The following is a 16,293-nucleotide window of genomic DNA, read 5'->3' as shown; positions in this document are numbered from 1 at the left end:
ATCTTTATTTATTTCAATAAAGGTTGTGGGCCAATCAAGCTAACTAGACACTGTGTGGAGCAAACCTAGCCAAATAATTCAAAACAAACAATTATTTGACAAATGTCAACTCTTTTACTGTTTTTGAATTATTCATGAACAGAACTGCAAATATTTCCAATTTATTCATTATTCAAAATTATTCACTTTTTTCAACAAATAAATTCTAGCTCAGAAGATCTTTCCTTAACAGTTCATTGTGAATTGTCAACATTTGTGCTGTTATTGATAAGCTATGTAAATTACATGCTATTGTGTTCACTAAATAGGCAACTTGGACAAATAACAGTACAATTTTCAAATTGTATTTTAAAATATAAAATTTGAAAATTTCACTTTTGGCATATATCAGCCATTCAGGCTTAAAATTCCCTTTTTTGAGTATTTGCACTAGTAAAGCTATTGCACTAGAATATTTTCAGAAAATGAAAGCAAAGGGTATGAGGACATAGCAGAAGCAAATCTGTTTAAAGTTTTGAACAATAATGCATGTGTGACCAAGTGCATGGAGTGAACAGATGAGCCTGCACTCTGGTCACTCAGCTGTTAATTAGTTCCCCCTCCAGAGGAAGCTGACTGGGGTAATCAGACTGGCAGGCTGGGTGAGATAAACATTTAATTAGCCATCAGCCCAAGTCTCATAAAGAGGCACAGGAAGGAAATGCCAGGGAGGGGGAAAGAGAGAAAGGAACAGGGCTAGCTAAGCCCAGTCATATAAAAGCTTCAGAAAAGGGAGACCTCTATTCCACCCATGTCCTGAGGACAGGGCCAAAAGCACTGCAGATATTGTAAATAGATTGTTGCATGGGGACTAAAGTGATATTGGTGGAGGGCACTTGAAATAAAAGGTCACTGAGTGCACACCTTGTGCAGTCTGTGCAGCTTCTGCTGGGACGAAGATAGGAGAGGAGCCATGCTCTGGTACAGTATGGAAAATAATAGCAGCATTTACCAGCTTCAGTGTGTAGTCTTTATTCATCAAAACTTGCTGTCAGAGTGCCAGATTAAAATCCATATTAATGGCCTATTGGCAAATATTTTCTATATCAAATGTAGTGAATAAATACAAGTGTGAGGGATTACTGAAGGAAAATAGCATTTTTCAAAACAAACTACAAAGTTTTAATTTGGGGATGAATGGATACCATCCATAAAAACTACCAGCAGATACCTTATACCAAATAAATGAACAACATAAAGACATACTTCTATTTGCCATAAACACTTCCAAAGCAGTGTTCTGGAGAAGATAACGTCTTGAAAAAACGGCTCGAATCTCGCTGAACATCCATTTTCCATGAAGGCCTTCTGTGTAGGCAAGAACCTAAAATAAATAAAGGAAAACAGACACTTGTTAGAAGATGTTTTGACAGTACCACAAGTTTTATGCTTCAACAAAGTCAGGGTAAGCTTATCTTGTTGAACTTTATGGCACTCAAAAACATTAAGTTCAAAGGTGGACTGAAATGTTTTTAAAAGATAAAGCCTGGTTATAGTCAGAGATGTGGCTGTAAACATGGCAACTTCATAATGTGTATATATGCTTCTCATGCGTCATATTAACTTATTTTACTTAGGCAAAAAATGTCCTGCAGTCAAGCACGGGGGAGTGAATAAAGTTCACTTGCAGATAAGCAAGTTATAGTCTATTTTGCAACATGCATGAGACAGAATTGCCTGTTAAGTTCTGAATCCACAGTTTTATTGTTGATGATGTGTTGTATAAAGTAAAGAAATAATATGACTTGACAGTCAAATCTCTAATTTGAGTTTACAGGGCTATGAGTTAGAAAAATCCATGAACCAATATATGAGAATAATTGAAGTGCAGATGTCATTGTTACAATAATTTTTCTAAGATTAACCACATTTTATTATTCAAAATCATTAACAAAATATGGTGACATGTATTTCTCTGTAATTTTAAACACAATATGAAGATATTTTAAAACATGAGCTGGAAAGTAGCACTGCTTTTCTAACTTGCCAAGTCCCAAATTTAAGGTTCTGTTTGCTGTAACACTTATTGACAAGATATCTAGACCATTTCACTTTTCTGTCATTCCTCAAACTGCTTGAAGTGATGTCTCTTCATATTAGTGCTTAGATATTAATGATGCATCTTCATATATACAAAGCTGCTTAGTTCAGTTTTAGAATATTCCGTTTATGTTCAGGTTACATATATTTTATTAGAATACCAGAAACTAACAGATTTTTGTTAAGCATTTCTTTTCTTCTTTGCATAATAAAAATGAACATCTATTTCAGAAGGAATAATAATAATTGTAAATCAGCTTCTGAAACAGTCTCAGATATTAGCTGTTTCTTAGAAGAAAGCTGGACAGGAAGAGCAGTGAACTATGATGTTCTTCATGGTCCGTGTAGGGTTGATTTGGAGACAAGACCAAGTGCTGATGGTACTGTTCTATTTTAGCTCAGCTGTGCACAATCCCTAACACTCAGATTCACAGAGAGTTGGAGCAGTGGCTTGTTGGGCTGACTTTGCTTGGCGTTTCCCTGGATGGATGCCAGGGGCTCCTTGCCCCTTCCAACCAATAACAGTCTTGCTTGGTGTCAAGTCCCGTGGTAAACTTCCAATGGTTAATTACATTCAGTGTCAAAAATCTGCATTGTATTTATACTTTGATCTTCACTGACTTCAACTTCCAGCTACTGGCTCGTCTAACTCCTTTGTCTGCTAGATTAAAGAGCCCTCTAGTATCAGATATTTCCTTCCTGTATAGGAGTTGTAGACTGATTAAGTTGTCTCTTAACCTGCTCTTTGATAAGCTCAATAGACTGTGCTCTCCTTTTGTCTTTCATTGAGATCAGATGCTAGGGTATACTTGACATCATGTATGTGGAAGCTAGGGTCACCAAGAACAATACACCTCAAAGATTCCAGCACCACACTCATTTTCATTTACTTGCATCTACCACCCTATAATATACAATTTTTGTTAAATATGTGTGTACTCAAGACTCTGGGAAGAGATAAGGAGGCAAATCTTTGGATTTAAAAAGCTAAAAGTAGCTAATGGACAGTAGCTATTATAACTGGAATATTTTTTTTATCGGATGTGTAAAATGTGTAGAGTTGTAATGAGGGCCCCGTATATGCCGCAGCTAGTGGCTTTGCCACAGAACTCATCCCTTAACACAAAATTGTGCTCCAGCACTTCAGCTTTCACTAAAAAAAAAAAAAAAAAAAAAAAAATTCTAGCCCTCACGTGAGACTTGTGGTGGGGCAGAGTTAGGAAAAATATTTTATTTACTGATATTACTGGTCATTTAAAATAAAATATTTCAGTTCCAGTGTCTTGGCATATATAAATATTCAAAATATTACAATATTTTGTACAATATTAACAATATTTATCAGCATATTATATATTGACCATACCTTGATATAGCATTACTCCTTTTTTTTCTTCTTCAAATTATTCAAACACAACCACACAACTATAACCTGATATACATATATTTAACCATCCCTATTAACCTTTTTTATTGGGAAGCTGAATGTTCTCTTGGGGCAAAGGTGTTGAGTGTCAGGAGACAGAAAGCATGGGAAATTAGAGGAAAGCAGGATGTATTCAATTATTGTCCTCTATTTCCTTCCTATCTATTGTTGTTATAAACATAAGATTATTGTGTCCATATCAGAGCATCTCAATTATTTAATAGACAAAATCCCACCATACATGTCATCAGTCCTATTCGAGTTCTAGCTCAAGCATTTTCTTTCTTTCTTTCAGGATGGACTTCCAAAACATTTTTACCATCTAGCATTCCGATATCATGTGTAGGAAACAGGTCCTGGCTATTTTGCATTTCATACAGATAGCTGGGGCAATATTGTATTTTTTTATCTAGAGATGGAGAAGAATAGTACCAGATAGTACTGAACGTGTACTTTCTGGCTAGTGCTGGATCCACTACTTACTCTCTGCATTATATCATTCCAGCCATTCTTTTGTTATTTCACATTTACAGTCTGCAATCCATAACTTAACAGTTTCATGCAGTTTGTCTCCTAAAAACAGAGTCATGAAGTTGGAGAGACAAGCTGGGTGAGGTAATATCTTTTATTGGATCGACTTCTGTTGGTGAGAGAGACAAGCTTTCTTGTGTAACAGAGCGCTTGTCTCTCTCACCAACAGAAGTCGGTCCAATAAAAGATATTACCTAATCCACCTTGTCTCTCCAATATCCTGGGACCAAAACTACTACTACAACACTGCACAGTTATGAAGTTGTATGTTCTAGAGAGACATGTTGATTACTGAAACTTCAAGCCCTTGTATGAAATTTTCAAATGAAGAATACTTTGTTCCTTTCTTTTCTGAAAATGTTTTTAATAAGGTAAACAATCAGTATAAACTCATTGTGCTTTTTTTTTAATATCACTTACATCAATTTGTTTTAAGGATAGTCCATTCCTGAAGAAATCATAAACTCATAGCCTATAAGGTCAGAAGAGACCATCATGATCATCTAGTCTGACCTCCTGCACATTGCCACAGGAGGCAACAGAACCTCACCCACCCACTCCTGTAATAGTCCCCAAACCTCTGGCTGAGTTACCAAAATCCTCAAATCATGATTTAAAGACTTCAAGTTACAGAGGATCCACCTTTTACAGTAGTTTAAACCTGCAAATGACCTATGCTCCATGCTGCAGAGGAAGGCCAAAAAACCCCAGGGTGACCCAGGGGAAGATTTCTTCCTGACCCCAAATATGGCAGTTAGCCCCTGAGCATGTGAATAAGACCCACCAGCCAAACACCTGGGAAAGAATTCTCTATAATAACTCAGAGCCCTCCATATCTAGTATCTCATTTTTCCTTCAATTTATGTGATATTTGTCTCAATATTAAAAATAATTCCTTATGTAGACCATGCTTGAAAGCACAATTTTTTTTATTTCTGATATTACTGAGATCTGCTCTTTTTATCTGGTCAAGTGCCTCACACATGCTTAGGTTTGGAAAGGTTAGATTTTTATCACTGTATCGATTTCACTGTACACACAAACTGACAAAAATTATTTACATCAATAATAATTGAAATTTACAGACAGGCAAAATAGAAAAATGCTACTTGAGAACTCACTAGTTTCATTTAAGAGTATTTACTTTGTATATTTTGACATGTGATGTCGAAAATTTGTGTTTTAATGGTTATAAAGCTTTATCTTTTTGACTCAATGTCTGTTGTCATTAAATAATTGTCAGATCGTCCCCTAATAATTTCCTACAATTGTGTAAATTTAAACCAATAAAAAGACAAAAAAAGACTTAAAAATAAACTTCAATATTATCTACGGAAATTAATTTAAAAAATAAAATACTGCCAACCCTACATACGCTCAACTACTATGTACATTTTAAAATAATAGGCATTGTCTTATGGGTGCTAGAATTTTGAACTATGTAACAGAATTATATAATGAGATTGTTTGTCAGTTTCAGTTCTTACCCCCAATGGTTTCTCCTGATTAGAGATCCATTCTAGTTCTGCCCTGATTTATGCTGCTCATAGTAACCTATCTCAGTTGGACATCCCAATAATTCCATTTTGATTCATGGTTTCTGTTATAACCACCAAAATCTCTGAATAATTTTTAATTTTGTGGTAAAATATTGTTTTCAGTCTGTGAAGGGAATCATGGAAAATGTATACAGGACCATGGGTAGGACATTCATTTTAAGTACTTTAATTCTGTCAATCAGTGTCATTGGTAATCATGTCCCCTTACCTAGGTCATAGTAAATAATTTTCATTAATGGCTCAATATTTAGTTTAAACAGCTCCACCACTTTAAGTGATACATTAATGCCTAAATATCTAATTTATTATCCACTATTTTCAGTGGACATTCTTCATTTTTTATGTATCTTTTGCAAAGGCACAGTATCTCTGATTTAGAATAGTTTAGTCTGTTCCATTGATTCCTGACCAAACATGTCAATTATTTCTAGTAATATTGGAAATTTATAACTTATATGAAAAGCATAAGATTGTCAGCATATAATGCAACTTTGTTTTCTATTCCCAATACACTTATTACCTGAATTTCTTCAGTATTCCTGAACTTTTGTGCTAATGGTTCGATAATTAAGTGAAATAAGGTTGATCAGCGATAATCCTTGTCTTGTTCCCCTGCGTAATGGTGTCAGCTCAATCTTTGTAATACTTCCCCAGATACATGACAGAGGGTTTTTATAGACTATTTTAATGCACTCCTGAAAGTACAAAACATTTCTCTAACATTCTGAATAAAAATGGACATTCTACTGTTAGTCCTATAACATTCCAGGGGGCACCAGATTGTTTCTGATTCTATTTTACCCATTTTTCAGAATATTCAGTATTGTCTTTACCATGTAATACCTTCCCCATCTTTCCCCACCATAACCCCCAGATGTCTGTATCCTACACAGTATTTGTTTATCAGCTGCCCTTCAATTACATTCAATATCACCCCTAATTATAACAACCTTAATTTATACATTTCAAACAATCTAGTTTCCTTTTTCTCTTTATATGTTGTGCTATATTTTCTGATATCCTTAATAATTACAAACATTAATATTACTTTTGTACCGTTATTTGTTGAAAACTCTTACCTAACAATATTCCTTCTAATACATGTAACATAAAAATTACTCTATATATGTTTGCCATCAAGGCAGTACTTTTCTTACAACACAAACCACTGTATTTTACCATATTCAAAAATCATTCTGGTTCCCCTTCCCCGATATTTAGTGAGCCCTCAGTTGAGATATACTTATCCTGAATCTAATCAGTTCCCTCTACTACTTGGTCTACCATATTTGGTTCTGGGATTGAGGTCAGGAACTTTTGGGCTTCCCCTGTGTGTAGAAAATGTGGGTTTGACCCAGCTGAAATATTTTTGAGATTGCTGGAAACATCAGTGCAAACTTAAGCTTTTTCCTAAGGAGCTATTTGCAGACCTTTGTAAATTAGCCATTGTCCACCATACATTCATACAATAATCTTGATAGAAGAATCCTCGTTTGCCCTCCACTCTTAATTCTGTCAACTTCCTGGCTGTATGTAAAGAATCAAAACCACGTCTTCTGAAGTTGTGTAGTCATACTATGACTGGATGTAGTCTAGCTGGATTTCTGTTGTGTGCTGGTATGCTGATCCGGTGTGCCCTTTCAGTCAAAGCTTTAAGGAGCCATGTTTCTAAGTACCATATAGAGTATTTGCCTTTGGTCCCCATTGGCAGTCCTAGAATCCCAGATCATCTGTTTTTTCGGTCAGTGTTTTAACGTGAGACTCCAGACCACAATTCTCTCCACCCAACCTTGCATGTTCTCCTCAATGTTGATAATTTGAGAGTCCATATCTGTAGTGGCTACCACTAGATCATTTTACTACCCATCAGGGCCACTTTGTCACTTAACTTTTCTTTGAACTTGCTGAAACAGGTTTCTAGCACCACATTTAATTTGAAAGTAATCAGTGCTACTATTTTACTAGCTATCCCCGCAACTGCTGATTCTTCTGACTCCGACTCCTTGGCTTTTTGTTGCCCTCTTTTCTTTTACTCTCTTTCTCCCTTCTTTGTGTTTTTCATCCAGAGCTCCCAACCATCACCCAAATTTCTGGGATACACACATTAACTACAAGTTCAGGAGGAAGGATGGGGAGAGACAGCCCTCAGTTCCTGTTCATTCCTCTTTTCAGCTTCTTGGCAAAAGAGGAAAACTTGTCTCCTGTTGCCATGTTACCAGCGTGCTTGGTTGGGGAAGAGTGGGGGTAGAAGTGGGGGAGAGATGGCCCCAGGCCTGCAGCTTTGCCATCTTCTGGCAAGGGTTGGGGATGGGCCGCTGTAACAGAATGCCTCCCTATATTCACACTCTACATATCTTTGTAATAATCTTTGTATAAAATATGCCTTGTAAGGTATCATCTGAAAACTAAACTCCCTGGTCAATAATATCATGATGGAATGTGTGTAGCAATATTATATGGAAAGTTATACATTCCCCTTGAATGATGTTGGTAGCACATGTTCAAACCCATGTAGCCCCAGTTAGGCAGGATGGGTCAAACAGGTCTTAAAAAAAGGACTGTGTGTTTACCTCAATTTACATATAAGTTATAAACAGGGTCCTCAGACAGTGAAAGGGGGAAGACAGGGGACAAGAAAAATTCACATTTCAGCAAACGGAGGTGAGACGAAACAGCATGCAACCTCTTTCACCACCAGACACCATTGTTGCCTTTTTTACTGTTAGAATGAACTTTAACTAGGGGTAATCCTCAGGAAAATGCATTTCAAAGGGTGACTGCTTATAAAAGTGAGGGGGAAAAATACCCCAAGTTAGCTTTCCCTGTCCATCTCTCTCTTTTTCACCTAAGATGACAAAAGAAACAGACAATGGAATTTAGGAGCAGATTCTGACCTGGGAGCATGTGATAAGAATTTTATGTGAACCAAGTCTAGTTTGATAAATTTAACATTAGAAAGCATTCTATCTTTATTTCTCTAGTGACCATTTCTGACTTTAACACCCTATACTTGCACTCACTTTGTAGTTAAATAAACTTGTTTTATTCTTCAATTAAAACTAATCCAGTGCTGTTAATTGTTTGGGTAACATCATTTAGGATAGCAGACTGTTGTATACTGATCCCCTTAGAGGTGTAACGGGCTTAATATATCTGGACTGTCCAGGAGAGGGCTGGACAGTGCAGAACACATGTTTTGGGGGAAAATATGGGACTGGGAGTGTATTGAGGTCACCCTGCAAGTAGTAACCAAGGCTGCTGGAAGTCGGAGTGTGGCTGGTATTTACTAACAGGTTGCTGGGGTCAGAGTTGCTAGACAAGGGTGGAAGCTTTACACAGATACTCACGGTGTGACTTGCATGCTGTTTCGCTGTTTGTGAGGTGCCCAGGATGAGAGCTACAACAAAGCATTGTGAGGCACCTCAGGCTGCAGAGCAGGGGCGATACAGCCCCTCACTGGTCTGGATTGCACCCATTCCTTTTCTCGTCTTCCCAACAAATAAAGTTTGTCTCCAGCAACTGTGTGCTACCAGTGAGTTCGGTAGAGAAAGAGAGGTGTGTGCGCGTGCGTGTAACCACTGCCTTTCATGCTATATATACCGGCAATGAGGCAACGACCTCTCATTCAGCTCTCCAACAATACTGATGCCATTCTGCCAGTGGGTGGGGCAGGGAGTCGCTCAATCCACTCTCATTGTCATCTCCACTCTTGCCCCCTTCTGCCCTATTCTCACTTGCCCCCTGTTCTTCTGGGCTCCCCCAGGTCTTAAGCTTAGGTATAAGATCTAGTGGGGGGCTTTGCTGAGAATGCTACGGGTAATTAGGGAAGGGCAGAATGGGAGCTCACCAAGTGTGCTTCCTCACTTGGCCATGACAGGCACATCATCTCCAAGCCCTCATGGTTGTGAAGATAACCTTGAAAATATGAATGTGGTGTAAACTAATGCAGCAAAGTTTGCCTGAGTCTGAAACAATAACTCTGATAGGTCGGAATGGCATCATGCATTTCAACTAGGGCCCCATGGACTTCACAATTAATGAGCCAGAGAATTTGGCATTTTTCCAAGTTGACACAAAATGTAGCACCTTTGCTGTGGAATTTGCTATTTTTCTGTAGCCAGGTGGCTATCATTTCCCCCCACCTCTCTGCCTTGTTAGGACCTGCTTGCAGCTGCCTCTTTCTCTTCACATTTGTCCATAAGAGTGAGTTAATTTGACTACAGTGCCTGAAGCCAGAACCAGAGTCCAAAATTCAAGAACACCTTTTTTGTGCATGCATAAGCAGAAAAAAGTGGGTGGAACAAGGGGAAACCATCACAATCACTCAATGTCATGACCTGACTCCTATCTTCTAGGTACAACAGGAAACCACAGACAACAAGGCTTTTCAGTCACAGAAATAACAATCCAGGGTTAATCATTTCTTAAATTGCTGGGAGGCCTAGTAGGACCAAAATGGCCAGCTGACTCTAATCTAAAACCAGAAGACCATTCATAACTAACAAATATGACCAACTCCAAGGAAGACTATAACCCAGACTGGAACCTACCCAATAAATCACTAATGATGAACTGTATCTGGAATTGAATAGATACTGCTTCTCAATCTCCTGCTCCAGAAAGAGAAGTTTGTGACTTGGTGGTAATTGACATGAATGATGTTTGTTCTAAAAGCTCTGCCCTAGAAATTATTTTAGGGAAGTTCTCTAGCCTGTGTTACACAGGAGGTCAGAGTACATGATCACAATGGTATATGGTTGCCAACTTTCTAATTGCACAAACCGAACACCCCTGCCCAGCCCCCTGCCACATCCCTTCCCTGAGGACATGCTCCTACCCCGGCCCTTCTCTGAGGCCCCACCCCCCACTCACTCCAGCCCCCCTCCCTCCGTCGCTCATGCTCCTCCACCCTCACTCACTTTCACTGGGTTGGGGTATGGGGTTGGGGTGAGGGCTCCAACTGGGGGTGAGGGCCCCAGGATGGGGCCTGAAATGAGTTCAGACTGTGGGAGGGGGCTCCGGTCTGGGGTGTGAAAGAGGGTGAGGACCTTGGATGGGGGTATAAGAGGGGGCTCTGGGCTGGGACCAAGGGGGCAGGGGTGCGGGCTGTGGCTGGGGTTGTGGGCTCAGGGGTGGGGCAGGGGGTTGGGATGCAGGCTCTGGGATGAAGTTTGGGTGCAGGAGGAGACTCAGGGCTGGGGTAGGGGATTGTTTGGAGGAGGGGGTGTGGGCTCCAGGAGGAGGCTCAGAGCAGGGGCGGGGTTGGGGTACAGGGTCCAGGAGGGAGTTTAGGTGTAGGAGAGGGTTACGACCTGGGGCAAGGGGCTGGAGTGTGGGTGGGTGTGCGGGGTCTGGGAGGGTAAGGAAAGGGGTTATGACCTGGGGTAAGGGTGCGGGGTCTGGGAGGGAGTTTGGGTGCAGGAGGGGGTTCTGACCTGGGGCAGAGGGTTTGAGGTATGGGCTCCTTACCCCAGGCAGCTTCCAGTCGGTGGCACAGCGGGGCTCTACCTTGGCTCTGCGTTGCTCCCGGAAGCGGCCGGCATGTCTGGGTTCCTACATCCCCACAGCTCTCATTGGCCATGATTCCTGGCCAATGGGAGCTGCAGAGCCAGTGCTCGAGGTGGGGGCTGCGCGCAGTGCTTCCCTGGCAGGTCCTGTGCCTAGGAGCCACACAGACATGCCAGACACTTCTGGGAGCTGCGCGGAGCCAGGGCAGGAAGGGAAGCCTGCCTTAGCTCTGCTGCACAACTGACCAGACTTTTAATGGTTGAAAACGGGATGCCTGGCAACCCTACAATGGTCCCTCTTGGCCTTAGAAACTATGAATCATTCCAGAGCCAAGAGTTTTTCTTGAAGAGAAAGAATATTTAAGGATCACTGACATTCTCCCCTTTTTGAGACATATTAGTAATGCCTGTCAATAATGACATCACATCTGCACTAATGGATTTGATAAACAGTTTATGATCCTAAATATTGTATATACTCTTAAAAATCAGAAACAAAAACAAGCAAAACAGCTGAAAATCATTTTATCCATCATCTCCCAAGACACTGAACAGACTTAAGTCTTTAGGTCTAGCAAGAAAAATACAAATACTGTAACTAAACAGAGAAAATAACTGTACTAATATATGTCAACATATAAGGGAAACAAAATATATATTTTTAAAAGACAAAAATAATTGCTGAAAAGATGAAAACGTCATATGAATAAATTCCTGGAAAAGGGAGAATACAAATGCAAGCAGCCAGTAACCACACAGCTTAAATGAAACTAGTAAAACTGCTCTTTATTATCCAGAATGTTTTCATTGCCATTTCTGGATTTTCCAGGCTTATAAAATGTATTTGGGCCATTTTGGGATCATCCAATCTTTTTGCTTCAGTTCCCAGTCACAATAAAAATAACCACTTGTAAGATCTCACCCATTATATTGTTTTATTTTCTGTACATATTTTTCAGTCCACAACTGTTTTATATCTACATATATTTCTAAATCTGCATATATTGACCTCACTTCCTTTTGATCAGATTGTGTTTTTGCCTTTCTGAACTGCCTGGGTTTAAGGTTTTTTATTATCAGCAAACCTTAATAGCCTTACTCCAATAGTCTTGGAGGATGGTGATCTCCAAGATGAGCATATTATACTATGTGCTATTGCAATTCCTCAGTCCATGTCAGTTTTTAAAACCTCTCTCAGAACGTTTTTAAACAAATATTGGCACTGTTGCTTCATTTTTCTCCTCCTCTTTGGGGTTTTAAAAAATGCAGATATTTTTGTGGTTTTGGTTCTTTTTTTCCTTGCCAAATTTTACCCGGCTTGTGTTTCTCCTTCCAACACTATTTTTTTAAACTTTCAAGAGGTCACCTCCCAGTGTTAAAATATGAGGCTCTGCTCACTACATTCTTTTATAAGTTTCTTTGATTGCCATATTCAGAGTATTTATCCTTTTATATCCACTAAAACAAGCCCACTTATCGGATAAATTCAGTACTGGTGACTGACTTTCTCTAATACCCACATTCATTTTTCAGTGAGTCTGAGAGCTACCACCATATTGGCCATTTTTATCTCAGGCTTATTTCCTCCTTTTGTGAGCAAGGTGTTTTTGCTAACCTTATGATTGTATGTTCTGTGGAAACATTAGCTAGGATATGGTTGGGAAGCAGCAGCAGCATGTAACTAAGTAGATTGCCCTCATTTGAATTATTAGACTAAAAGTCTATTTCTAGATGTGCAACAGTCTTCTTGAACAATAAAATCCTTGTCAAAATAGTCCACTTACATATCACTAAAAAGAAGATCTTAATTATTCTAAAGCCATTATTTCTAATTTAGCTGCCATTGTGAAACACTGATGTATGGTACAAAACAAGTGAATAATTGTTACTGACCTTGGGTGTTATTGTCCTTTCAAATACTGTGGATTCTAAAGAATGATTTTGTAGTTTAATTTGTGGGCATTACACATCTGTGTGCATTTGGAGCTTTTGCCCTCTGTATGATCGACACACAAATCACCAGTGCAGATAATTCTTGGAATGCTGGGTATGGTATGAAATTCCTGGAAACTCTTAGTATCACCAGGGAAAGATGGAACAGTGTGGACATCACCACCTCAGGGAAGGGAGATACGTACTGTTTTTGTTTCCTTTTCCAAATCAAATTCTAACAGTAAATCCTTCAGACAGACCTTTAGGAGGATCTTCAGCTTAAGAATTCTGGAGGAGGCTATGTGATAACAGCACATGTGGAGAAGCAGAGAACAACTGGATCCAGCTAATGGCATAAAAAGCTATATGGCGCATGGTCAAACTTTAAACAGAGGGGTTGAGGGAAAGGGCTGTCATTCACAAAGTGCAAAACAGAGAGGCTTGAGGAAGATTAGCTCAAACCGAAGCAAGTTGCGTTCACACCCCAAAAGGATTTTGGACTGGGATCAAGAGTACAACATTCAGTTGGACTCAATTCTAGTCAGAAATTTGAAAAGATCAGACATTTCAGTTGTGACTAAACATTCAGTGCTGCAAGGATGACTTAACGGGCTAGTGGTAGGTGCTAGACTTGGTATCAGTAAGGCTGCATGGCTGTCAAAGAGGTCACGGATTCCGTGACTTTCCACAGCCTCTGTGACATCTGCAGCTATAGTGGCTGGTGTGACTGACCCTGGGGGCCAGCGGCTCATGTGGCCTTGGGGAAAGCCACACCGCTGCTTGGGCGGCCCCGGGCAGTTGGCCCCGGCGACTGCTCAAGCAGTGGCCGGTGCGGCTGGCCCCAGAGACAGCTTGAGCAGCGGTTCTAGAGGCGGCTGGAGCAGCATCCACGGGGGCAGCCGGAGCAGCCTCTGCTTGAGCGGCCCTGGGGACTGCCTGAGCAGCAGCCGGTGGGGCCGGTACCAGGGAGCCCCAGAGCAGCGGCGCCCCTGGGCATCTAAGATTTAGTCAGGGGTATTTATAGTAAAGGTCATAGACAGGTCACAGGCCTGTGAATTTTTGTTTATTGCCTGTGACCTGTCCATGACTTTTACTAAAAATACCCCATTACAAATCGTAGCCTTAGGTATCAGTACACACCATGCAACTCAACTACACTGAACGCTTCTGCTTCAGCATCACATTTTATGACTCACACCCGAGGTTATTTCCAGATCCTTCCCAATATCAAGGATTTATTTTTCTTTTATCCCTTAGATAATATTGTGACCAAGTGGGAATTTGCAGTAATATTTTTGTGAATGATATGCATGGCATGACTTACTTGCCTAGGGATTGCTACGCAGCAGATGCAAAGGGTTTAAAAAGCTGCTCTTGGGGCACAGCAGGATACATGAGATGTGTGTGTCATGTAGCTCTACTGTCTGGGGCAGTATGATTGGGTCATTAAAGGACTGGCTGACTTGAAGGATCCAGAAAGACAATGGGAACCCCAAGGACTGAACAATTGACACCTAATAACAGTAAATTTCAGCAGGCCGAACTTGTGAACTCTGCAGGGATCCTGCAGGAGAACAATGAACCAAAAGGTGTCAGATGACTGTCTTAAGAGTTGGCCTTTGGAGAGAGAGAGAAGCTCTCACTTGGGACTGAGAGAGAGCAAGGGTGCATGCCAAAATGGATTCCACTTCACTGTGGCTGGGTAGAGCCCTGACAATGGATATCTGTCTTAACCTTTCCTTCTCTGTGCTAACCTAAGGACTTTCCAGTGCTGCATTCCAGTTGACTAAGTGTGTCCACACTGCAATGTAAGCCCAGGCTCAGACTCAGGCTCAGGCTCAAGCTGTAACCCCTCTTCTGTCAACATACAAATTTCTTGGACTCGGGTTTAGACCCAGGTCCTAGGATACTGCCAGGGTAGAAGATCCAAGTCAAGGTGGGACCCAGGGTTTGAACCCTATCGTTTTGCAGTACAGACACATCTCCCATGGACTCAGGTCTTTAGAGTTCGCTAAAAGTATCCCAGAATGCTATGGGCCAACTTCCTTTGTCCCCTATCTTCCAAGAATCACCAATAGACTCCTGGTAACAGAAGCACCTTTCGCCTTTCTAGAACAGCAGCTTGGCATTTAACCCTTCCATTTTATTCTGACTGCTGAGCTGCAAACACACCTTAGGAGAACCTTCTGTATTTGCAATGGATAGCAACCAGAAAAAAATCCTTTAGAAAGCATGCTGCATCGTGGTCGTGGGAGCACAGCCAGATTTTGGTTAATCTCTGGTGCAAGGTCAGCCAAACAATTGATTTTAGTAAGAGTACCAGGAATGACCATGCACACCAGCAAACAGTGAAGAAGCTGACAGTGTTGGAAATTTACCAGGCTGATGACTAGTACAGGGAATGGATTAAGCAACTCAAGATTGAGGATTAGAAAACCAAGAACCGGAATCACGCTTCTGGCAACTCACCAACACCATACCCATTTTATGACTGGGTGCCAGGGACTGCGCTGAGCACTGAGCTGGTGGTGCACAATGACCTGGTCAGCTGCAATGGCAACCAGCTAGCCCCAGAAACCAGCATGGGAACCAATGGTAGCCAGCAGCAGGCCCTGAAAGAGGCAAATGAAGTAAGTCTGCTGATGAAACCAATTCCAGAGGAGGCTTTGCCTCAGGAGTGGCTGCAGCACACCCTGAGGCCCTATTTGGAAGAGCTTTTTGATGCACCCCTGGAGGAACAGCCCGCTGTGAAACCGGCAGCAGAAATGGAACAGGAAGAAGCTGCCCTGGACCCTGATAAGTTTCTGGTTCCATTTTTGGGTTTACTAATAGGAGTGGGAGGGATTTCCATGCTATGATCCAACGCAAAATATATTATATAAACCCCAGGCAGCAGTGTGTATCTGCTAATGGAGAACAGGAAATGCAAACGGTCAGACAAGCATGTAAAAGTGAATTTTTTTACTGGCAAGGTACACATTTTTGCTACTATATTCCAGTCTGTTAAAATAAGAAACTTACATTACCTTCTCTGTACATATGCTGCTAAGAGCTTCAAATATATTCATTTTGAAATGTAGCCCCTGCATTCTATGGGTGGCAAAATCATTAATCCGAAATATAACCAGGCACTTGAATTCAGTCTAGAAATTTGCAGCGGGGCAAGAGAAATGGCAATGGAGTTCTGTGCGTTTGCATGCAGTCCTAACAGGCTGTATCGTCAGCTGTGGAGAAGCACTAAACCATGTGGATGCTAACA

General features: G+C 40.7%; 1 protein-coding gene across 1 annotated transcript in view; it reads right to left on the bottom strand.

Moving 5' to 3' along the window:
- LOC112121265 (neurobeachin) overlaps positions 1–16,293 on the bottom strand; it is a 959,539-nt gene that overhangs the window by 160,597 nt on the left and 782,649 nt on the right. The window contains exon 41 of the mRNA XM_029911962.1: positions 1,246–1,363. Coding sequence (XP_029767822.1) covers positions 1,246–1,363 — 118 coding nt within the window. The remainder of the gene's footprint in view (positions 1–1,245; positions 1,364–16,293) is intronic.

This window comes from Terrapene carolina, unplaced genomic scaffold (genome assembly GCF_002925995.2).
Source record: "Terrapene carolina triunguis isolate 2854851 unplaced genomic scaffold, T_m_triunguis-2.0 Scaffold139, whole genome shotgun sequence".
NCBI classification, from domain to species: Eukaryota; Metazoa; Chordata; order Testudines; family Emydidae; genus Terrapene; species Terrapene triunguis.
Note: the sequence above shows the minus strand (reverse complement) of the source record. Positions and strands in the feature narration are given on the sequence as shown.